At 39.2% G+C, this 24,908-nt stretch overlaps 2 protein-coding genes and 1 pseudogene across 4 annotated transcripts; 1 reads left to right on the top strand and 2 right to left on the bottom strand.

Annotated features, from left to right (window-relative positions):
* Window positions 1–464: 464 nt before the first annotated feature.
* LOC132891579 (uncharacterized) lies at window positions 465–5,091 on the top strand. 3 transcript variants are annotated; one of them, XM_060929289.1, is made up of 10 exons: window positions 465–941; window positions 1,540–1,685; window positions 2,062–2,281; window positions 2,367–2,442; window positions 2,541–2,800; window positions 3,185–3,294; window positions 4,249–4,341; window positions 4,440–4,613; window positions 4,703–4,786; window positions 4,895–5,091. In XM_060929289.1, exons 1-7 carry the CDS (start codon window positions 915–917, stop codon window positions 4,325–4,327), a joined length of 918 nt encoding a protein of 305 aa, XP_060785272.1. In that variant the 5' UTR covers window positions 465–914; the 3' UTR covers window positions 4,328–4,341; window positions 4,440–4,613; window positions 4,703–4,786; window positions 4,895–5,091. The 3 variants fall into 3 exon arrangements, with proteins under 3 accessions (XP_060785272.1, XP_060785271.1, XP_060785273.1); XM_060929288.1 differs by having other exon boundaries at window positions 4,440–4,637; XM_060929290.1 differs by lacking the exons at window positions 4,249–4,341; window positions 4,440–4,613; window positions 4,703–4,786; window positions 4,895–5,091 and adding an exon at window positions 3,423–3,647.
* Window positions 5,092–7,736: 2,645 nt separating this feature from the next.
* On the bottom strand, window positions 7,737–9,946 carry LOC132891580 (uncharacterized). Its single transcript, XM_060929291.1, has 2 exons — window positions 9,470–9,946; window positions 7,737–8,498 (listed from the first exon to the last, which is right to left on the bottom strand). The coding sequence occupies exons 1-2, from the start codon at window positions 9,494–9,496 to the stop codon at window positions 7,803–7,805; spliced, it is 723 nt and encodes a 240-aa protein (XP_060785274.1). The 5' UTR covers window positions 9,497–9,946; the 3' UTR covers window positions 7,737–7,802.
* A 938-nt stretch (window positions 9,947–10,884) lies between these two features.
* On the bottom strand, window positions 10,885–15,166 carry LOC132891581 (E3 ubiquitin-protein ligase TRIM39-like; annotated as a pseudogene).
* Window positions 15,167–24,908: the final 9,742 nt, after the last annotated feature.

Genomic DNA, 24,908 nt, shown 5'->3' with positions numbered 1-24,908 from the left:
ACAGATATATTTGTTTGTGCATATTTTAATTGTCCCATTATGCAGATTAACAGTGTTTAATATCAGCATGAACAAAGTGAATTTATTTCACTCAGAATTGATTTGAACTTGTGAATCATCACCTAATGCAGCATTAACATACAAATCCATCTGATCTTTACAAAACCACAAACTGCTGGTGGAGGGAAACTTAGAGCTTGAATTCTCCTCCACTGCACAGTTACACACACACACACACACACACACACACACACAGCTAAACATTTCATCCTAGATTAGTAGCAAACGCTAACAAATGCAAATACAGTAAAGACATGAGCTTTCAAATTATCAATTTATTTAAAACTATTTAAAATGCATCAATAAAATTAAATAATCTTTTCAGCTCTGTCAGTAAACCTGCTGATAATGCTCTGACTACAAATATGGACTCCCAGAACCTATGAAGGTAGGATAGTGCCATATATCCGAAGAAGAGCAGACTATGATTTGCACTTGTAAAACCCGTAATTCGCAACTTGTGAATGCGCATCTCAGAGTTTGTAAGTGTAACTTCAGATCCACACATCTGCAAAAAGCAAACTGCAAGCATATTTCACAACTTGTGAAAGCGCATCTTCGAATTTGCACTTGTAACTTCAGATCTGCAAAGCTGCACAACAGGATTTGCATGTGCAGGTTCCTATTTGCTCGCTCAGTTGCGTCATCCTTCTCACGTGATTTTTGGCACGATTCACTCGGATGGATTTGAAGGAAACGATTTGCGCGCAGAGACCAGGAATGCCTGTTCTACCACTTTTGTCCAGGAGGTGGCAGTGTGGTTATTGGCCATGCAAAGTCGTATATAGGGATAATATCTCAATAAACGGCTCTGTGGCCATGAATCTTGGTCTGCGACACGGCGCCACGAAAGCATGGAGGGAAGAGGTGTTCAACAACGTGTAAGTAACATTATGGTTTAAATGTCTTATAGTTAACTAACTCTGTAATATACACGGTTAGTGAAATTATCCTATTTGAGGTAATGTGCACGTAAAAGCAGCCTTGAGGAATGAGGTAATTAGGCTATCTTGACAGGCTAAGTTGGCTAACTATATTGTAATACACGTGTAGTAACATTTACAGTTAGCGAAATTATCCTAATAGAGCAAATGTGCGAGCGATACAGCTTGAAGAGTATAGGTAGTTATCCTGAGAAGCTACGTTAGCTAACTGTATATAATTGTGCTTGTAACATACGTGTAGTAGGCTAACGTTTCACATCAGTGGCGGGCTGACCATCAGGAGCATCGTGACGCCACATATGTCGATGGGCAACATTAGATTGCAAATATCCAAGTTAGCTAATCAGTCCCTCCAGGATTGCGTTGGCCTGTTTGTGATTTTTGCGGCCTAAAATATCTTGTTTCGCGGCACCCTTTAAAAATGCAGTGAATGTTGTAATGTGTATAGGCATACGGGAGCAAGTGAAAGTTTAAGTATGTGGAAACATTTAAATTCTGTCAGTCATTACGTTTTTCACGTTTCTTTTCCAAACAGGTCAGTATACGGGATGCAGCACAGAACCTCCTCTCTGTCTTGCAACCTATTGTCCAGCAATTGCCAGATGAACCTGTGGGAACATCTCAACCGCAAAGTAACCTAACTGCAGGGCAACAGCCTACAGTTCATCAGGAAATGGCCAGGTTTGACCTTTGAAAATCATATTAACCAAAATAAACTGTTCAACAAATGAGGAGGAAATAAACACCATCCACTTTGTGCACATGCACCTGTCCCTATCTTGTAATACTCAGTGGTAATATTTGTGGCATTGGTAATTGCTGGTGATTGCTGACCTTGTATTTTTGACTTGTGCTTTTCTGATACTAACTCAGCTGAACTTTGAATACTCAAATTTACACCCTTGATATTTCATCATGTGAAAGTTGTCACAGTCAGTAAAATGGGAGCTGCAGTGCTTCAACACATGAATTGAATAGAAATATCAATGACTATACTACAGCTGCAAAAAATGGTTTCTTAAGTCAACAAAATGACTGAATGTCTTTTTTTTTTCAGGTCATTTCCTGGATTGTTCCAGAGAGGTCAAAGAGGTAGAAAGAGGCCATATGTTGGAGTAAGGCAAAATGTCTCGGTCTCCAAGACATGCTCTTTTATTTTTTACCTGCTTCCAAAGACCATGAGCCGCACACCACAGCCGTCTGATGAAGTATCCTATTTGATGTCAGGGCTTGGCCGGAGGAATGTTTCTATGTCAGAGGACAGTGACCATACCCAGGTACAAACTAATTTACAGCTGATCTTATATTAGCATTTCGGCCTGTATCAGATCTGTCTTGAGCTTAAGTTTTATCGTCTCTTAGATCACATCACTTCTAACCCAAGAGTTTCCCAAAATGGGGAATTTAACTGGGGGATGGCTCCTCTACAAAGCCTCAGGTAGCATTTACTGAACTAGACCTCACGTTATTCAAATAAGATTAAAATTATTATGAAAGAGTAATATAAATCTGTGTGTGTGTGTTCTTTTTGTATAGGAGGCACTGGACAACGCAAGCTAAGCTTGCTTCCACCCGAAGCAGAGGGGTACTCTGCCAGACAGTTAAAAATTGCTTCTAACAATGGCAAAAACACACTATTCATTATGCCTCTGCAAGAAGAACTTGATACAACTCCCCTCCCACAAGATGACAGTTTCTTTTCAAAAATGCCGAAAAGTGACTGTAAAAAATGTGGGTCAAGAATGCCGGTGCATGTTCTGCTAGTCCACCTGGAGAAATGTCAAGGGACACTACAGGTTCACTATTTTACTAACAAACCTATAATGATGATAAATATCTGTACTTTTATGTCCAGCGCATTAATAGGCCTGCTATTTACAACACAGTAGCCTATACAGTTGTTGACAAGGTTCATGATGAGGTGTAAATGACTTCTTGAATTTTCCTGGTGTACTTTTTAACGTTATGAATCTGTTAAATACTAACAAATATATTCATAATATAACTGTACTGCTTAGGTTATCACTACACTTATCAAGTACATAAAGTAATTTTTCCCGTAGAGGTTGTCTTTCAATAATGATGTCCCTTTTAAAGTGAAAATTCTCTCTTTGATTGTATTTCTGGAATGTAGTAACGCACAGTATGTGTTAATAGTTTCAATTTCCTTCAAAATCCAGGACTCTGAAGCATGTGATGAGATCCCAGAGGACAATGCAACATGTCCAGTGTGTTCATGTGTATTCTCCTCTGCCACAATTGAAATGCATGCCAGCATGTGTGGTGAGAGGTAAGTACTTTGATTTATTCAGTCAGTTTAGAAATGACTAAAGTTATGTACAATAGTCCATCCAAAAATAATCGAAAAGAGTTGTGTAACATACATGGTTGTCATTATTGTTACTGTGTATATCACAGAAAAATCTGATCATCAGAAACATGTGTCACACTCATGGACTTCCTTCACCACTCTCTGGACATTTGTGTTTTGGCCACTAGATGTCGCCCTTGTGGGCTAGCCTCATGTGATGTTACCTTTCCTATTGTGTCCTTGGTTGATTACTCTCACCTGCACCCTGTTACTCTGGTCATGTGCCTGCCTTGCCACTCATTAGCCATTTTGTATTTAAGCCATGTGTTTCATTCAGTCGTTGCTGAGTCTTCGAGGAGAACACAGTAAGGAACTCTCTCTTGTTTTCACTGGTTTCCTTGTTCTGAAGTACCTATGTCCTGTTCTGCCTATGTTTTGCCTTATGGATCTTCTGTGCTTTTTGTGGACTGAACTCACCTTTTGGATTACCTGTTAAACTTACCTCGTGGAATATATCTGTTTGGATTTTCTGTGTTTTTTGTGAACTGGATTTGCCTATTCTTTTCCTGTTGACCCGCTGTGCTAACTGGAATTATCTGTTTGAGAAACTGAGCTTTTGCCTTGAGTTACTATTGGAATAAACCCATGCACTAAAGACTTTCCTTAGCCTGCTATTGAGTCATACCATTCTCAGCTCAGTAGACTGGTGGGTTGTCCACAGATTACCACCTGGGAGACCTGGGTTCTAAGAACCAAGTGTAACAACATGGATATTATCTACATTTATAATCAATCTTTTACTTCTGTAGGGTAACATTTTATTTACATGTGCTACCATAAGAGTGACATGACACTACTTACTGTTTTGGAAAAAGAAACGGGTTTGTGAATGTCAGAATTACATTAATCATTGTGTTGTATTTATACTACTAGGGACATTGATCCATCAGATGGCACAGTTGGAGGCCCTAGAAGGTCCATCCAGAAGTTTCTCAGTAGCAGCACCCACTGATTCTACTACAGATGGTATAACAAGATTTGTTAACAAGTGTAATTGGAAAAAATATTTATGGGATACACACATTCAATCTGACTTATTTTTCCTCACTCTACTATATGAACAGAGTGGCAAGTAGCCTTGGACCCTGCTAAAGCTGCCATACTGTTCAGAGAGGCTCTTCTCAAAACGCATGACTCTGGACCTCCACTGTGTTTAAGGATGGATTTAAGAGAGAGCCCAGAAGACCAGGACAGGACAATTGTTGCATTCTATAAAGCACACCAAAAAAACTGGGCAGGTCCATTGAATTGCAAATTGGAGGGTAAGAATTACACAAACTTAAATTATGTGCTCTATTGAATTGAACACTTCTCATGTCCATCCTAGGGGACACTGCTATTGGAGAGGGGGTGACCCGTTTCTTCTCCATCTGCATGCAAAAGCTGAGATCAGGCTTTTCTTTGAACTGTGGTGAATATAATTTTATTCTGTGCATTTTTTTTGTTTGTTTTAAGAATTGTATTCAATGAACAGAATGTTCATCTGTTAAGGTTGGTATATTTGTCATTTTGAATGCAGGAAATGCCAATATCACTCAGCTTTTTGAGGGTGAGCCAGACTACTTGGTTCCTTCGTCATCACTGCTCGTTGACAGCGACCTTTTCCAGATGGCTGGAAGGATGCTGGGACATAGTTTTCTCCATGGTGGCCCAGGTTTTGTGGGAATGAGCCAGGCAATACTACACGTCCTCCTTGGCGGAAGCCCTGACGTGGCAACTGTAATCATAAAGGACTGCCCAGATGTTGACATTCGTGAAACAATCACTTTGTGTTGAGTTGAAATAACTGTTGGCCTTGCATTGTCCAAAACGGTGAACATTTTCCAAATGTCATGCTTGCATTGTTTGTTTTTACAGCTTGATGGAACATCAGAGCTATCAGAACAAGAGAAAGTGCGTGTTCAGAATTTGGCCTTTGCATGGGACCTTCCCAGAGTAACTGAAAATAACCGAAGATGGTTATGTGAAAAAATGCTTCATTCTGTGAGTCCTACTTTGCAGTTACTGTATTACTAGAGAGCAGTACTGTAGATGGAGCAAAAGATTCAATGTGCACTTAGTCTAGGCATTTAACACTTGTGCCTCAATTACAGATTTTTTCCCATTAGGGTTCCTTGGGGAGAAATCTGTCCACATAAAAAGACTGCCATAACAGATAACGAGTTTATTTTTAACCAACATTAGTCCTGTTAACATGTATAAATTATAAATTAATTTTCAGGATTTCAATTCTATTTTAAATGTGTTTCATATGGGTTTTTAATGGAAAAAATAAAATTATTCACAATCACAGCATTTAGCAACAGCATTTACTAAGTGATGTTCCGTTTCATGGCCATGTCGATAGCTAATTCCTCGAACCTTCTTTTATACAAGATGTTATCCATGGACCAAGGACACTGCATTCCTAACATAAAAATATTTCTCATTTTTAAAGGTCATTGGACGCACCACCAGACAAGTGAAGCAACTGCGCAAGGGTCTAAAAGAGACTCATCTCTGGCATCTCATGACAGAAAAACCTGATGTGGTACCCTTAATTTTTCCAAGGGAGAAGGATGCCTCATTGACTTCAGAGGTAAAACAAAAATGCTTAAGTGCCAAGTGCATAGCCTTTAATGGGAACTGTGGTTGATCTCAGATCTAACTCTAACCTTCTGAAAATGCTTCAAGGCCATTCTACGTGTAATTACCTGGCCCAGTGCTACAGATGACGACTCTGAAGATGAATGTCCAGTCGAAACTACAAGTCGCATAACAGGATACCTTCGTGAATTTATTGAGACTGGTAGGTGACCAGTTATTTGTAACGTCTAAAGAATATTTTCTATATTTTACTTTGTCATGTAAACGTGCTGTCAGTTAATGTCTGACTGTTCTCGGTTTACGTCCATGTCCACTCATAATCAGTATTAAGTGTCTTAGTATTAGTATCTTATACCATCCATATACATGCTGCAGCTAATACTGATTATGACTGGACATGGATGTAAACAGAGACCACCCAACTTCAATTTGTTCAAGAATCCATCATTTTGTAAAGTATGGTCAACAGACATCTGGTCTTTCACCTGCAGCATCCAGCAATGACTGGAAAGAACTGCTGCGTTTTTGGACTGGATGGGAGGTCTTGCCCCGTGAACTCATTGTCGCGATGACTTCATCAAAGTACCCAAGAGCAGCAACTTGTTTTGAAACACTCTGTCTTCCCACTCATTACACTGATTTCAGGCAGTTTCAAAAGGACCTAGAGGCGTGCATCAAAACAAGCAACACTGGATTTGGACTCATATAACAAGTGACACAGGCATAAAGTTATTTTGATTGACTTTCTACAGTATATGCAACCTTTCATGTAATTTCATTCAATTTTTTAAGGTTTAGGTTCTCTGGAATGACTGTTTTTGTCTTTGTAGAAGCACTGCCTGTTAAGTGTGTCAACATCTAAAGTGAAGAAGGGAAAAAAAAACATTAAAAGCACTGTAAAACATCAGCATGTTTATTTATTTAAGTAACAAAAGTGGACATTAACATTGTGGTAACTACAATATTTTAACTTGCAAGCATATTCTGCACCACTTGCAGAGTTGCCAGGTACTGGTCTGTGCCAAAGGACAAAGATGGAGCCGTTGGATTGACCCTTTGTTTCAACTCCTCCATTTGTGCACTGCTCAAAGGGCAAGCAATTGAAGGCACAGTAACCCCAGGGTTTGGATCTGTTCTCAGTCCACTGCTTTCCCAGTCAAGCAGGGGAATGTTTAACACCTGAAAGTGATATTAAAACAAAGTCATGATCCCATGTGAAACACTTGTTCACTATCTTGGGATAAAATGTATATTTTAAAAAGGTGCAGTCTTCTTCTCCACTCTAAAAAAATCTTTATGTTGGAAAACTGGTTTAGAACAGTACATTATTTCAGTCTCAAGAGCACAGAAAGGAGTGTCATAATTTGACTGTGGAACAATACAAAAATCCATTTGCCAGAATGGCAAATTGCACCTTATAGCTGTCTGTGTAGATTCTCATTCGGTCATGGTAGTCAAAGGAGTTAAGTTGTAAGCAACTGGGCTTCTTGTTGGAGCTTGAAGACATTTCACCTTTTATCCAAAAGGATTCTTCAGTTCTGGCCTGATGTTGGAAACCAGGAGTTATCTCACTCCAATTCACACCTTGATGGGTAACTCATGACCCCTTTGTCATGGAAATGAGGGGTGTGGTTCACACCTCCAGTGATCCAGAGATATAATTCCTGGTTTTCAAACATCAGGCCAGAACTGAAAAAGCCTTGGGGATAAAAGGTGAACGGTCTTCAAGCTCCAACAAGGAGTCCAGTTGCTTACAACTTAACTCCTTTGACTATCTTCCACACAGTTATGTAAACTCCTTTAGTTCGGTGGTTGTGAATATCACCACTTTTAATTAAACATCAGGCATGATTAAACAAAAAAAAAACTAACCTGATCAGTTTGTGATTGGTGTCAATGTGCATGAGAAACCTTGGGCTCGGAACAAAGTAGCTCCGTCTCACCACACACCCAAGGTTTATCATGCAGGAATACACACCAAGGGTGTCCACCCTATGCAGTGATGCTCGGATACGATCCCACTGCACTTTGTGTCCTTCTGCCTCCAATGCCCCTTTCATCATGCGGTATCCTGCACGTGGCATCCTGGTTTTAATCTCAGACACAATCCCATCAAGCTGCTCATTTGAGAGGTTGCTGTAGGAGGCCCTAACACTAAGGTTGAACTCCTCCATCCGCCGACGCACTGTTCTGATGGACACCCCAAGTAAATCAGCAATTGTCGGTACAGGGAACGACAACTCCAACAGGCTGCTTATTTGCTCGTCAGAAATGAGTGTCTTTGGGCGCCCTCTTGCACCTTGCTCCATACTCAATGCTGTTACTTTTTCTTGATCAATCTCAGTGTTGATCGTACGGTCCAGTTCATCTATTCCTGCAATTACCTCTGCTGGAATAGTGACTTGACCTGCTATGGCACTGAGAAAAACTCTCTCCTGACAACATACAAACTGCATGAAGTCCATGTCCAGGTGTGGCTGTTGCAGGACATGTTCCAGGCGTGTAAGCAGTCTTTGAAGGACATGACGCAACAGTGCCTGTAAATAAAAGACAATTTTCCATTGTTATTGTACTATACATGAAAGGCACTTAGCAAACATACATAGGTTCTGCATCACTTTTATCTCCCTTAACAATGGGATTCTCTTCCTTGATTGGCTGATGGGGTGGCCATTAACGTCGTATAAATGGCCTACCTTTGAAGTAGTCCCCAAAAAAGTAATCACCGTTCCATATCAATGCGCTTATGAATGGTAACAATAACAGTAGTAAAGTACCGGTAGCCAAATAACTATTGACTGACAAATCATGGACAGCGGAGAAAATATCGAAAAACCATAGTCGTATAAACATGTTTATATGTCTAGGGGAAAATGATGTACAAAATAGATTTAAAAATGGTCTCTCCTTATGTCAATTAAGTTCTCTGTTTGAATATCGTTTTTTCCCTGAAAAACAGGAGGGAAAGCCGCCAATAGTCACTGCAGCACTCAGGAAAAAATAATACTGCTCCGCTCCTCTCTCAGTGGAGGCGGATACTCTGTGCAGCCCAAAGACAGGCAGCGCGTTTTAATATACCACAATCCAATGTTGCCCATTGTCATAGGTGTGTTTAATTGCTTACTATATTATTGCTGGTGAAGTTGACTGTTTAAATCAGGCTAACTGTCAGGCCACCAGGAGTGCTCCCGATGGTCAGCCCGCCACTGCTGTGAAACGTTAGCCTACTATATACAGTTAGCTAACGTAGCTTCTCAAGATAACTACCTACACTCTTCAAGCTGTATCGCTCGCACATTTCCTCTATTAGGATAATTTCGCTAACTGTAAATGTTACTACACGTGTATTACAATATAGTTAGCCAACTTAGCCTGTCAAGATAGCCTAATTACCTCATTCCTCAAGGCTGCTTTTACGTGCACATTACCTCAAATAGGATAATTTCACTAACCGTGTATATTACAGAGTTAGTTAACTATAAGACATTTAAACCATAATGTTACTTACACGTTGTTGAACACCTCTTCCCTCCATGCTTTCGTGGCGCCGTGTCGCAGACCAAGATTCATGGCCACAGAGCCGTTTATTGAGATATTATCCCTATATACGACTTTGCATGGCCAATAACCACACTGCCACCTCCTGGACAAAAGTGGTAGAACAGGCATTCCTGGTCTCTGCGCGCAAATCGTTTCCTTCAAATCCATCCGAGTGAATCGTGCCAAAAATCACGTGAGAAGGATGACGCAACTGAGCGAGCAAATAGGAACCTGCACATGCAAATCCTGTTGTGCAGCTTTGCAGATCTGAAGTTACAAGTGCAAATTCGAAGATGCGCTTTCACAAGTTGTGAAATATGCTTGCAGTTTGCTTTTTGCAGATGTGTGGATCTGAAGTTACACTTACAAACTCTGAGATGCGCATTCACAAGTTGCGAATTACGGGTTTTACAAGTGCAAATCATAGTCTGCTCTTCTTCGGATATATGGCACTATCCTACCTTCATACAATAGCCCGATTTCATTGTGTGCATGTAGGATTGGATTTCTCTGGCACCCTGCTGGGACCTTCAGCTCGATTACCGACAGCAGCTCGATTTGGATGTGCATGTAAACGTAGTCAGTGATCACTTACACACACATTAAACTGAACACATCCCTGATACTAATCATGTAAATAACAACAACCCCTGCACACATCTGTACAAATAAATAAACATCCATATCATGAACATTTTAACTGTTAATAATAAACATTACACAGATTACAGATATATTTATTTGTGCATATTTTAATTGTCCCATTATGCAGATTAACAGTTTTAATATCAGCATGAACAAAGTGAATTTATTTCACTCAGAACTGATTTGAACTTGTGAATCATCACCTAATGCAGCATTAACATACAAATCCATCTGATCTTTACAAAACCACAAACTGCTGGTGGAGGGAAACTTAGAGCTTGAATTCTCCTCCACTGCACAGTTACAGACACACACACACACACACACAAAATCCAAGATTAACAGCAAATGCAAACAAGTACAAATACAGTAAAGACATTTACTGAGAATAAACTAAGAAACAAATTCTCGGTTTATTTAAACTATTTAAAACATAAATAAAATACTTTTCAGCTCATTCTGCATTTAAACACACTTTTGTGATTTTAATTAAACGCTAAGTCATTATTTTGAGTTAATGCCTTCTTATTTCAAGACAGTGTGTCATTATTTCACTTATTATTTTGACTTCCTTGTGCTTTCAAAATATGCCATAATATATTTTAAGATATCTTATTATTTGAGTTAATTCATTATTTCAAGATATTCTGTCAATATTTTGAGTTGATTCACCTGAAAAAAAAAAAATCAGTGTGCTTCAGGGTTTCCAAAAGGGGGGGGGGGGGGGGGGGGGGGGAGACTGACACAAAGAACACTAATCTTTTAATCTGCAGTATTTTATTAATGAACTGGAATAAAACAACATCAATGCTAACTGATCTGATTCACTCTTACAGAGCACTCAAGTGGGAGGATCTTTATAGGAGATTCTTTATGATCAACACCTAGGACTGGCAGTAATTTATCAGTAAATGTGTGTGTGAAAGTGTGTAAGTGTGTGTTAGTGAGAGGGTCGGAGAATGACAGTTTTCCTCTGTCCCAGTCCAGCTTCACTCTGATCCTCTGGAGTTTCTGTGCTACTGAGAGATGAGTGCCTGTATCTGGTGTTGAAATTGCGCCATATTCATCATCATAATACACCACACCCCAGATTCCACTTCTGCAGAATATCCCCCCCTTCCTCTGAGCAGATTCTGTCATCACACCCACAATCCACACTGTACAGTCTCCAACTTCCACATCCCAGCAGTGTGTCCCTGAGTTAAAGCCCTCAGATCCCAGGATACACAGATATTCATCATCAAATCTCTCTGGATTATCAGGAAGTTTCTGTTCCTCATCGCTGCGTCTCACACTTTTCAGATCATCAGATACAATGAGTTTAGGATGAGCAGTGTTGGGGTCCAGAGTTACAGGTGCTGAAAACACACACACACACAGAATTAAGAGTCTTACTGCAGAGGTGTAGAATTGGGTATGGACGGTATGGGCGTGTCCCGACCGATATTTCTGATTGAGGAAAAAAAATCGCGGTACACAAATGGTTCCTGTAGGTTTCCACTGGGTGAAACAGCATGCAAAATTCCCTCATGAATATTCGCTCTCAAACATTTTCATGTAATAAGCAAAACAGCCTCCGCCTTCTGGATCAGAAATGTTTGGTTCCTCCCGTCTCTCTTTTGAAAACGTCCCATACCGAGAACACACATCCGCTGAACTGATTGGTTCTCGAGGGGCTTCATTTGAAAGCGGGGGCAAAAACTTTTCTCTGTAGAACCCTGTCACTCCCTCCTCCCCCTCCCCCCCTCCGCTCTGGGCTCAAGAAGACAACAGAAGGGCAATAATATAACAACAACCAATCAGAATTCAGATACATTCTGTTGCCAAGTAAAATTGTAGCCTTTCAACGTGTCAAAAAGGTTCTAGAGCAGGGGTTTCAGAGTGTGGGAGAGTCAGACCCCCCTCACAGAGCAAATAAACAACAGCGCCCCACACTTGCAATTTTTATTGTTGCTATACTTAATGTCTCATCTCATCTCATTATCTCTAGCCGCTTTATCCTGTTCTACAGGGTCGCAGGCAAGCTGGAGCCTATCCCAGATACTTCAGGTTCCATTCGTATTTCAAAAAAATAATGGTTGTTGTACACATTTTTATTTTTTTATTTTAAACATATGAGCTTTTTTAAAACCTCTTTTTTTTTTACACATTTTAAACATCTGTGCTTTTTTAAAAACCTCTTTTTTTTTTACACATTTTAAACATCTGTGCTTTTTAAAACCTCTTTTTTACATATTTTAAACATCTGTGCTTTTTAAAAATATCTTTTTTTTTTACACATTTTAAACATCTGTGCTTTTTTTTAAACATCTTGTTTTACACATTTTAAACATCTCATAGCATCGTTAGCTCGCACCTCTTGGCAGACAACACACTGTGGCAGTGGAGCATCTTCAGATCCAGTCCATGAAAATCCAAACTTTAAATAATCGTGGTCATACTTCCTTCTTTTTTTGCTTGGCACAGACTCCTCACTCACTGTAGCTTTAGGTACTAAAAATCGATCCATTTTGTCTCTGGCAAAGGCTAGCTGAAGTTCGCTAAATGTCCGCAATAGTAACTTATTCTGGTTTATTTTTCCTCACATTGCGCCCCCCCTGAAGAACTCTGGCACCCCCGTAGGGGAGGCGCGACCCACACTTTGAAAAGCCCTGTTCTAGAGCCTTTGTCCTGTTTTACCATTAGATCAATCACATATCAGCTTAAACTAGCATTCTAAAACTAGTGGAAGATCCCACAGAAGAGAGCCGACTCCCCCTGCCAGCCTCATGGAACGCAGTGTTTAAGGCTCCGGATGTGTTTTACTTCCATTTATGAGGGAAAGGAACATACACCCTCCCGACAGTCAATGCGTTATTCGCTTGTAAAACACATTTGCAAATTGGTAGATTGAGTTAATCATCACATGCAAGATTTGCAATTAATCAAATTAATTGCATCCATCCGTCCATTATCTGTAGCTGCTTATCCTGTTCTACAGGGCTGACCCAGAGACAAACAACCATTCACACTCACATTCACAGTCAGTTTAGAGCCACCAATTAGCCCAACCTGCATGTGCTTAGACTGTGGGGGAAAACTGGAGCACCTGGAGGAAACCCACGCAGACACGGGGAGAACATGCTAACTCCACACAGAAAGGCCCCTGCCGGCCACTGGACTTGAACCCAGGACCTTCTTGCTATGAAGCGACAGTGCTAACCACTACACCACCATGCTGCCCAATGAACTGCCTATTATTATTATTCATGAATTATTACAGTTCTGAACTTCAAATTTTAAAAGTCTGGACTTTGGAGAGATGATGGATACTCTTTTGGTGGAACACAACAGAGCAAAATATTGCGACTCTATAATGTTGACCTGAAGTTGGCGCCACTGGGGGTTGGCATTGGGTTTATGTCCCCACCAATGTTAATACCAAACCTAAGCCATTGTCTTACTGTATTGGACGGTATACTGCATCTTCTCCCAGACTCTGAACTGCAGGTTGGCCAGATGTTTTGCCACATGGATCAGTGCTCCTGAAAGCTCCTCTGGATGCTGCAGTGTGCTCTGGGCTCTGCAAAAACATTCAGGAGTCAGTGTTGCTGTGGGTTTGGATTCAGAAACCCAGAGAATGAGAGAGACAGGAAGCACATCACTCACCTTTTCACTGTGGCCTTGTAGTTCTGTAAAACAACAAAGCAAATATCAGTGGATATGATTTACATTTTTACACCACTGAAATGTGACGTTTCTGATGATGGAAAGAAGTTTTACTTTCTCACAGTATAAATACTGACTAAATGATCCTCACTTCTAAGAATGAAACATCTTCAGCTCTCATCTCCTCTTCTATGGCTCCAATTGTGTCTGAAAGAGAGGATATGTCTTTGCTCAGCTTCTCAATCTTCTCCTTCATCATCTGACTCTTCTGCTCCTCTTCCTCTCTCAGTGCAGTGATCCTGACTGCCTCTTCATCTCGTAGAAACTGGTGAAGCTTCTCAAACTCCTCCTTAATCTGACGCTCTGTGTGTTGGGCCTGAATCTACAGTGAAGAGAAAATCAAATGAAACATAACTGAATATGCAATGAAACAAAATATAATTATATCAAACCCATGTTATTGATTCTAACTTTTATATGTTTTGCAGTCTGACTCCATTTTCGTTTACAGTTTTTAAAGACCTTCAGTTTCTCCTGTAGGGGCTTCAGTGCAGTTTTGAGCTTCTCCTGAAATAAATTAACACGCTGCTTGGAGTCTCTGTGTTTTTGATATTATTTGAACTCAGATGAACTAAATTGATTACAAAGTAATTGTCATAGTTATGAACAACAGCATTTGTTCACATGTGACCCACGAGTTCATATGTCCATTTTATTTACCTTACAGTCTGTTACTGCCTCATCAATGGGGCAGAATTTGTGGTTGGTGTGTTTTCTTGAAGTCTGACACACCACACACACCGGCTGTTGATGATCCAGACAGAAGAGTTTGAGTTTCTCACTGTGTAGACTGCAGACTGTTTCAGACCCTGATGAAGATCTCGGACTTCTCTCCTGTAAGAAAGTCTCACACAGGTTCTTTAAGGCCAGGTTTATGGGAGGAGACTCTATAGATGACTTCCTCCTACAAACAGGACATTCTCTGGATCTTTTGGTCTCCCAGAACTGCTGCAAACACACTTTACACACACTGTGACTGCAGTGCAGAAGAACAGGATCCTTGAAGATTTCACAGCACACAGGACAGGAGAAATCCTCCTCTTAAAACTTAGAAGCCATTTTGTTTGCTGCTGTTGTTGTTCTCTCTCGTCCAAATGCTCAGAGTTTCACTGTCACTTCTGTGAAAAGTAATCACACCCTGATTTCAGGTTTCTTTAAAGCTAAATAGATGACTTTGTAGGTTCAGTTAATCATCACTTCCTTTCACTGTGCTGAAAATGAGACTCGGATTTCTCCCTAAACTGAGAATAAATCTCAACTCACCAGAGCAGAACACTGCAGGCTGTTAATGAAGGACTTCAGTCGTGTCAGACTTGGCACTTCCTTAATAGGAGGAGTTTTCGAGAGACACATTATGACCTGTTACACTCCTCAGTTACATCAGAAACAGCACACGGCACTTACTTATGTTTAAGCACTGAGAATTAACTGTAATTTTGGGACAAATTTATCCAGTTATGAATTTCACTCTTTTGAACTGAAAATAATGTTTCACTTCTGGAATCATTTAAAGTCGTTCTTGCAGTTTCGGACACAAGACCCAGAATGCTCTAATCATCAGTGGGATGAACTGGATCTCAGTCAGAAGAGTTATAAGCTCTTATAAACAGCAAATGATACTGCACCTTATCCTCAGACCTGAATAAGAAAGACACCCACAGGAAACAGCGCAATGGCAAATAGTCACATACTGTACTGAGTGAGTTTATAGTTTTTAATAATATTTACTCTACATAACACAGTTGATGCAAATCCTGTAGTGCTACAACTGATACAAGATGTTGATGATCATAAATGGAAAATATTTACCAATATTGAATGGCAAATGATATTCATCATATTTGTATAATATTGTCTGATATTATGTTGCATTAACTGTTTTATAGAAGGGGGTCAGTTGTAGCATTTTTCAAAAATTTTTTTAAAAATACAAACCTCATTTCCAGAAAAGTAGGGATATTTTCCAAAATGCAATAAAAACAAAAATCTGTGATTTGTTAATTCATGTGTATCTTTATTTAACTGACAAAAGCACAAAGAAAAGATTTTTAATAGTTTTACTGACAAACTTAATTCTATTTTGTAAATATAAATGAAGTTTGAATTTGATGCCTGCAACACATTAAAAAAAAGTTGGGATGGAGACAAAATAAGACTGAAAAGTTTATAGGATATTCAAGTAACACCATTTTGGAAGATTTCACAATAAGGAGCTTAATGGGTAACACGATTGGGTATAAAAGGAGCAGCACCAAAAGCTCAGTCTTTGCAAGCAAGGATGGGTTGTGGCTCACTCTTTGTGCCAAAATTTGAGAGAGAATTGCTAGTTATAAAAAAAAAAACATTCTCAATGCAAGGTTACAGAGAATTTAGCTCTTTCAAAAACGACAGTACATAACATTTTGAAAAGTTTTAGGGAATTCGGAGACATCACAGTGCATAAAGGTCGGAAATCACTGTTGAATGTGCGTGACCTTCGAGCCCTCAGGCGGCACTGACTGGGAAACTGTCATGCTAATATGACAAATACAGCCACATGGGCTCGGGAGTACTTCGAAAAACTGTTGTCACGTAATAGACTCAGGAAATCATGGATTACAGCTTGAAAGTTCCGACACTCCAATCAACTAAAAAATGTACAATTTTAATGGGAAACATGCTTCAGTTACACTGTGTTCGCTATACTTTCCAGGGGTGCCAATAATTGTGGAACTTTTTTGTTGAAAATAATTATTTCTTGATAAGTCATTTGTTTTTCTCTGAATAAATTTAGTTCAGTTAAACGTTGGATTTTTCCTCATTTTTTCAGCGTGAGATGAAGCGATTTCACGAAAAGGTGGATTTCTTTCTAACCCTTTTCACTCATCTTTACAAGGGGTGCCAATAATTGTGAAGGGCACTGTACATGCAATGGCTTCTGAGGAAAAACATTGGAATACTGTGCCTTGATAAGCTTTATGGGTCAAGATATAAGAAGCATCTCACTACTCGACTTCATACCTTCTTGATTTCTTGCTCCTGCATCCATCATCCTTCCATAAAATAAAATCTTTATGGATGTATCAATTCTCTCTCAGAGGAAACAAGGAGAGCAGAGATAGGAGACTTTTTTTTTCCACCACATGTGACATAAGCACACAGTATAACTCCACCTCCTCCAAAGAACTAATTCCAAAAAATAATCATAAAATATACTAATATTGAACTAACCAAACATTAGATAAAGGTCCAGATGTGTGTGAGAAGTCAAACTACAGTTTTATATATGATTTGTTTTTACACAACACACACAAGTCTGGATCTCGAAGAAACTGCTGGAAAAGTAAAACTGAAATTGACGCTTGTCACTTGTATGTGTGATTACACATCAAATATAATCCAGATTAAAGGTGTGGGGAAAAAAAGGCTTGTGCGCAGTTCTGGATATACAGGTTGGGTTAAAATGTTTAGTTTTATTAAAACACTTTGAGGCAGAAAATTTGTCAGGACAAAGTGAACTTAAAAACCATCGAGCAGGCACAGTGCAGGTGATGAGCAAATAGACAGGGAGAGACTCGATAATGATCACAAACCAGGATATCAAACACAGAATAAGCTGCTCACTAACGTCCCGACTAAAGACCAAGTGTGAGATTTCACAGTGATTAATTCAAATCGAGTGATTGTGAATGTGATGTGGTCGGTACTTTTGAGAATCATGGCAGTTGGAGTTTGTGTTTTCAGTCAAAGGAGACGAGACAGATCTTGTCATGTTTTGACCCACATGATACAGCAGCCAGGGATAATGGATGAGAGTTAAATATAACTTGCGGTTAAATGATGATAGAGAACATTGAGAAAATTGTTGCTTTTAACACCTTTAATGACTGACTCTCTCACCTGCCTCTCTCTCTTCCACATCCTCTCAGTGATCACTTACACACACATTAAACTGAACACATCCCTGATACTAATCATGAAAATAACAACCACTGCACACATCTGTACAAATATATAACTGTGCACATCATGAACATTTTAACTGTTAATAATAAACATTACACAGATTACAGATGTATTTATTTGTGCATATTTGAATTGTCCCATTATGCAGATTAACAGTGTTTAATATCAGAATGAACAAAGTGAATTTATTTCACTCAGAATTGATTTGAACTTGTGAATCATCACCTAATGCAGCATTAACATACAAATCCATCTGATCTTTACAAAACCACAAACTGCTGGTGGAGGGAAACTTAGAGCTTGAATTCTCCACTGCACAGTTTCTCTCTCTCTCTCACACACACACACACACACACACACACACACACACACACACAGCTAAACATTTCATCCAAGATTAGCAGCAAACACTAACAAATAGAAATACATTCAAGATATGAGACATCAAATTCTCAATTTATTTAAAACTATTTAAAATGCATCAATAAAATTAAATAAATTTAAATAATCTCACATGTCAACCTTTAGTTCCCCATGCCCTTACAAAATCTGTACTTTTCACTTACATACACCCATGAGCCCTTATACACAAGAAAAAATTCCAATATATAATCCAAAGCACTGATTGGTTTTTTCCACATTATACACTCCTATTGTAATAGGCCTATTTATCACACTGCATCAAGTTAAAGGGATCAATAAGCATGTACTGAATAAAAAGACATTTTAGATCCCAGAGAAAACAACTGAATTAAAAAGGACTATTTGTCCAGTCAAGTAAACAATTATCTCCTAAAGAGAATGACTGAACTACAAACTTATTTAATATACATTGTATCAGTAATACCAGAATTATTGATGTAAATTTTGCAAATAAAATGTATTAATATTAAATAGTTCATAAAAATTACACAAAGTTCTATTTGACAAGTGTTGACATCAGCTACAATATTCCATTCCACCAAAGAAAATTACTTGAAATATAACAGCAGTGCTAAGTAGGTATGTTAATTAAAATAGTGGGTTACATGTAATTAATTATATATAATAATGTCAAACAGTAAATGAAAGTTAGCAAAAGTTCCATTTGAGAAAAAAGTGTTGACACCACAAGCAGTGTTCGATCCAACTAAAGATGACTGAACCACATCAAGTATATCATGTAAACAAGAATAAGTGAAAATATTAATAAATTATGAAGTTAAATTGAAAATCTTCCCAGCAATTTATAACAAGAATTTAAATCGTATTCCTTTTTGGAGTGTTCTTTGTTGTACAAAGATGTTGCAGATTTGGCACTAGCTATAATATCACTGCTTGGGTAGCAGTTGTAGCTCCTCATCACACTTCATTTTAATTTGCAGATATGCAGTTAATGTGTCTGCAGCCATATTTTTTCTGTCCTCAGTATGAATTTTCCTAACCAATGAAAAAGCCCTCTCACTATCTGCATTGTTATGTGGGAGGCACAGCAAAGCAGTAAAAAGTTGTTTCAGCATTGGAAACCTGGCAACACCCAGAACAGTTTTTACATCGAAGACCTTTCCCCAATATACATCTATTATTTTCCTGGTCAATAAAAGAAAATCAGAGCACGGCAAACATGTAGCTGCCAACCCTCCCGATTTCAGCGGGAGGCTCCCGATTTTAGCCTCCGTCTCCCTCCTCCTGATCATATTTGTTAAAAACTGGATAATCTCCCGGTTTTGGGAAATCCCTACCGCCAAGTTAAAAATACTCCTGATTATGTCCAATCAGAATCGTATGAGAAACACTGCTGACGTCAACTGAATTTTAACCAATCAATGAACAGAACGACAGTCACTTCCGTAATGTAGGATCCACCCAGGCTGTCTGACATTTTTTACAAGCAGTCATTCATCATAGCCACTAAACCCAATACCAAACGGCAAAAATATGAATGCAGATACCAGGTTGCATGGGAGAATTAATTTCCATGGATAAGCAAATGTTCGACCAGCCAGTTACACATTTTAAGGTAAAGTTACCTTAAATCAGAATATAATGGACATTTGAGTGTGAAATAAAACTAGTCTTCCATACCATTTCAGAAACAAACTGTACAACTTCTAAAGTGTTTAGTGAAATTTTGCATGACAGAGAATTTGTTTGGTGAGTGTGTTTGAATAGTGTGGTAGTGTCTTAGTGCTATTTTGAATTTATGCTTGAAAGTTTTAAGTGAAAGTTTACAAGTGAATTATCTGGAAAGTGATTGATCTTGATAGAGTTTTGAGGTTTTAAGTGAAAGATTACTCGTGAGTGTATTTTGAATATCATAGTCGCCACTGATTTCCACTCGATCCTTGTTTACCGTCAATGGATCAGTCACTCGTCAAACAGTCCGCCAGAATCCGAGTAGGGAATGGCTGAGCGCAGCTGTCAGTCAAACACAAGTTAGCCAATGGGAATGCATTCCTGGACAGCCCACCCACACGTGAAGTTTGTGCCAAAACTCATCTCATCTCATCTCATTATCTCTAGCCGCTTTATCCTTCTACAGGGTCGCAGGCAAGCTGGAGCCTATCCCAGCTGACTATGGGCGAAAGGCGGGGTACACCCTGGACAAGTCGCCAGGTCATCGCAGGGCTGACACATAGACACAGACAACCATTCACACTCACATTCACACCTATGGTCAATTTAGAGTCACCAGTTAACCTAACCTGCATGTCTTTGGACTGTGGGGGAAACCGGAGCACCCGGAGGAAACCCACGCGGACACGGGGAGAACATGCAAACTCCACACAGAAAGGCCCTCGCCGGCCCCGGGGCTCGAACCCAGGACCTTCTTGCTGTGAGGCGACAGCGCTAACCACTACACCACCGTGCCGCCCTTGTGCCAAAACTGCAAGCAAAAAGTCAGGGAGCGCAAACGAGAAAGCTGGAATCGCAACCAAAATAAATTACGTCAAACAAAACTGAGAAAGACGCGGAACAAAAATAAAAGGTTTCTGAAGAGTAATAGACTGATATTTTGCACGATTACACGAATAATTTGTTTGCCAGTCTAAAAAAATTGACTTTTTTTTTGTTTTTTTGTATTTTGATTTGTCGTTTTTGTTTGATATTTCAAAAGTATTGTATGAACATTTTGGCACAAAATTGATTCCATAATATAAGGAAAAACATAATAAATTTGAGAACATATGCAGGGCTCTACATTAACTTTTGAAACCACTTGTCCTGTCGGGCAAGTTGAAAGGAAATGTACTTGTCCGAATGTGAAGTTGACTTGTCCAAAGAAATATTTGAGAAAAAAAAAACACAAATAAACTATTTCTAACCCAACAATCTTTATTGCATTTGTTTCCGAATTCACAACATATGCATAATATCTATGAATCAAAAGTAATCAATACTTGATATGAGGCAAAAGTTCAAAAATATAGTAAAACAGACTGATACCATAATTCACCAATTATTATGCTGAAGTTCAGAAGCAGTATATTCCAATAGAGTAGAAATTATGAACATATAAAAATTTAAGAACAAAATAACTATACTATGAGATCCAGAAACACTAATCATTATCTACTAGTATACACAGATCAGTACTCTGCAGTCCAGTAACAAATATCACAAAAAGTAACATTATCATAAAATTTATGACTTGATGAGATATCACTAGTTTGGACAAGAGAAACAAAACAACAATGCTACAAATAAAAGCAACTGATAACAAAATTGACTGATTAATACTGTAAATCACTGATTATTATACACTGAAATCTAGTTATCAAATGACAAGATAATATATCTTGTTATGAAAACCTCCACACCTCTATTGACTCACAGATGAATGGATACAAATAAAGTTTCTATTCATCTTCATCTATCAACCCTTGAGTTCTGCGTGTTCTGACCCCATTGGCCAACCGGTATAGAGCTCTTGCAGTCACGTGACCGGAAAGTACACAACCGCCATCTTGTCGGTAAAAACACCGCTGGATACTCCTGCACTCGTGTACAGAATGGATCAATTTCAACCGACAGACTACACGGCTCATTTTTCTAATGAACAGATAACTAGATATATGTCTAAAATAAACGATCAACAGATTAGTGACCCTTATGGCTTACCGGATGGCGTTTTCACGACCGTGTCAGTGGATTTTGAACTGCCAGCGGAATACCCAGACGTGTATAATTACCTCATTAACTTTCCCTCGCTGTTCAGTGGTGAAGCACTGCGTGCTTATAAATCTCTGGACAGTTATCTTTACAGAAATTCAGGATTTGTCAGCGACTCAGATGTGGCATCTTGTAAACAAGAATCCTCATTGGACAGGTAAGTCACTTAAGTATTACTAGTACTGATACTAGATGCACTGACCAGCCGATTATAGAATAGAATAAGGTAATCCCAGCTCTAATTCCAAATCGTCCGTCTTGTTTACATGGATCTGGCGTTGGAGAGAGAGAGGCTTAGCAGTGGAGGTTTGAGTGGCTGTTTTCTGAGCTTAGTCAACAGGCCGGCTCTGCAGCCTCGCTTTTGCTTCCGCTCCCGGCGCCGCCTCCTTCGCTTTGCTTCCGATAACAATCCACGGAGACCCCGCTGGTCTCGCTATCTCGTCCGGAATGTTGTGCATGCGATGGAAATCGCTACAAACCGTCATTTTCTGCTGGAAACCAATGTCCAGTAAGTCCATACGGTTGTAGTGGATATTGAAGTCCGGTACAGACAAACAACACACAAAAAACATAAAAAACGTGCACAGGTAGGGAGAGCTTGTAGCCGCAGCCATTGTAGTAGAATTGTATATAGTAGGGTTTTCCAGAAGAAAAGGTAGAAGTAAAAGCAGAAGTAGAAGTAGAAGGCGGAATATGGCGTTTGACCTACAAGATGGCGTCTGTCACAATCTGGATCAGCTGTGACGTCACATGCAAGTGCTCGCAAGTGGAATATTGCGCATGCGCACATCGCTCTTTCCGAACAGAAACATCCGGCGATTTATCAAAACAATATGTCGAGTGAGATGCTTCGGAAATCATGTGAATAAACTGATAAATTTGATATGTAACCCGAATATCGGCGTATTTTGGCACTTGTCCGATCGGACAAATAACTGAGACGATGAACTTGTCCGACGTAAAGTATCACTTGTCCCGGACAAGCGTTAATGTCGAGCCCTGCATATGGACTATAATCAAGTGAAATAATCTGCCAGTGCAGTAAGATAATTACACTTGGTAAGATTTCTTGAAATAAGAGAAAATATATAGGCATTAGGCAAGTGAGAAATATCTTAAAACAAGTGCTTAAACACTCATTTCAAGCTCTTCATTAAGTTAAATAAACTCAAAATTAGCCTGTAAGTGCTTCTTTGATTGTTGTTTCTTTCTAATTTTGAAAGAAAATATCTTAAAACAGGAGCAACTAAACAAGATGAATAGTCTGAATTCAAGAATTGTTTTTAGGTTTTCTGTCTTAAAATAAGACAAAGCATTTACACTAAATGAAATCAAGCACAGTATCTTCTTCAACAATATTTATTTGAATTGCTTCTTCAAATAGCAACAAATGCTTGAAGCATTGCGCACACAAATGTGCAAAAAGTTATAATGCAATTAATGGCATACATTGTGCACTATGTCATCATTATTTAACTAATAGTAACTCTTTTCCTAGAAATAGTCATGGTAAAGTTGCATTGTTTTGTGTTCCTCTCACAACTGGTAAACCTAGTTAACTGTGATCAACATTGAAAGCTACTGAAACTCACTTTTTAAAGCAGAACATTTGAGGCAGATGTGTTGATGGAATACAAGTCCTTTGTATTAGATAAACAACAAACAAATTAAAGTGTAAATTTCTATATTACAACACTTGGTCAAAACTTTCCAACACATACATGAAAGTCATATACAACCCCGATTCCAAAAAAGTTGGGACAAAGTACAAATTGTAAATAAAAACGGAATGCAATAATTTACAAATCTCAAAAACTGATATTGTATTCACAATAGAACACAGACAACATATCAAATGTCGAAAGTGAGACATTTTGAAATTTCATGCCAAATATTGGCTCATTTGAAATTTCATGACAGCAACACATCTCAAAAAAGTTGGGACGGGGCAATAAGAGGCTGGAAAAGTTAAAGGTACAAAAAAGGAACAGCTGGAGGACCAAATTGCAACTCATTAGGTCAATTGGCAATAGGTCATTAACATGACTGGGTATAAAAAGAGCATCTTGGAGTGGCAGCGGCTCTCAGAAGTAAAGATGGGAAGAGGATCACCAGTCCCCCGATTCTGCGCCGACAAATAGTGGAGCAATATCAGAAAGGAGTTTGACAGTGTAAAATTGCAAAGAGTTTGAACATATCATCATCTACAGTGCATAATATCATCAAAAGATTCAGAGAATCTGGAAGAATCTCTGTGCGTAAGGGTCAAGGCCGGAAAACCATACTGGGTGCCCATGATCTTCGGGCCCTTAGACGGCACTGCATCACATACAGGCATGCTTCTGTATTGGAAATCACAAAATGGGCTCAGGAATATTTCCAGAGAACATGATCTGCGAACACAATTCACCGTGCCATCCGCCGCTGCCAGCTAAAACTCTACAGTTCAAAGAAGAAGCTGTATCTAAACATGATCCAGAAGCGCAGACGTCTTCTCTGGGCCAAGGCTCGTTTAAAATGGACTGTGGCAAAGTGGAAAACTGTTCTGTGGTCAGACAAATCAAAATTTGAAGTTCTTTATGGAAATCAGGGACGCCGTGTCATTCAGACTAAAGAGGAGAAGGACGACCCAAGTTGTTATCAGCGCTCAGTTCAGAAGCCTGCATCTCTGATGGTATGGGGTTGCATTAGTGCGTGTGGCATGGGCAGCTTACACATCTGGAAAGACACCATCGATGCTGAAAGGTATATCCAGGTTCTAGAGCAACATATGCTCCCATCCAGACGACGTCTCTTTCAGGGAAGACGTTGCATTTTCCAACATGACAATGCCAAACCACATACTGCATCAATTACAGCATCATGGCTGCGTAGAAGAAGGGTCCAGGTACTGAACTGGCCAGGCCTGCAGTCCAGATCTTTCACCCACAGAAACATGGGTGCAAGTATAAAATTTT

Source organism: Neoarius graeffei, chromosome 9 (assembly GCF_027579695.1).
Source record: "Neoarius graeffei isolate fNeoGra1 chromosome 9, fNeoGra1.pri, whole genome shotgun sequence".
In the NCBI taxonomy this organism is placed as follows: Eukaryota; Metazoa; Chordata; class Actinopteri; order Siluriformes; family Ariidae; genus Neoarius; species Neoarius graeffei.
The sequence above is the reverse complement of the archived record's forward strand: the minus strand, read 5'-3'. Positions and strand labels throughout refer to the sequence as shown.

Excerpts from the sequence above, each read along its gene's own strand:
- LOC132891579 (XM_060929289.1), top strand. The coding sequence starts at position 915 with ATGGAGGGAAGAGGTGTTCAACAACGT. Across the intron at positions 1,686-2,061 it reads GTTCATCAGGAAATGGCCAG|GTCATTTCCTGGATTGTTCC; the intron begins GTTTGACCTTTG and ends TTTTTTTTTCAG. Across the intron at positions 2,801-3,184 it reads AATGTCAAGGGACACTACAG|GACTCTGAAGCATGTGATGA; the intron begins GTTCACTATTTT and ends TTCAAAATCCAG.
- LOC132891580 (XM_060929291.1), bottom strand. The coding sequence starts at position 9,496 with ATGGAGGGAAGAGGTGTTCAACAACGT. Across the intron at positions 8,499-9,469 it reads GAAGAGGTGTTCAACAACGT|GCACTGTTGCGTCATGTCCT; the intron begins GTAAGTAACATT and ends TTTTATTTACAG.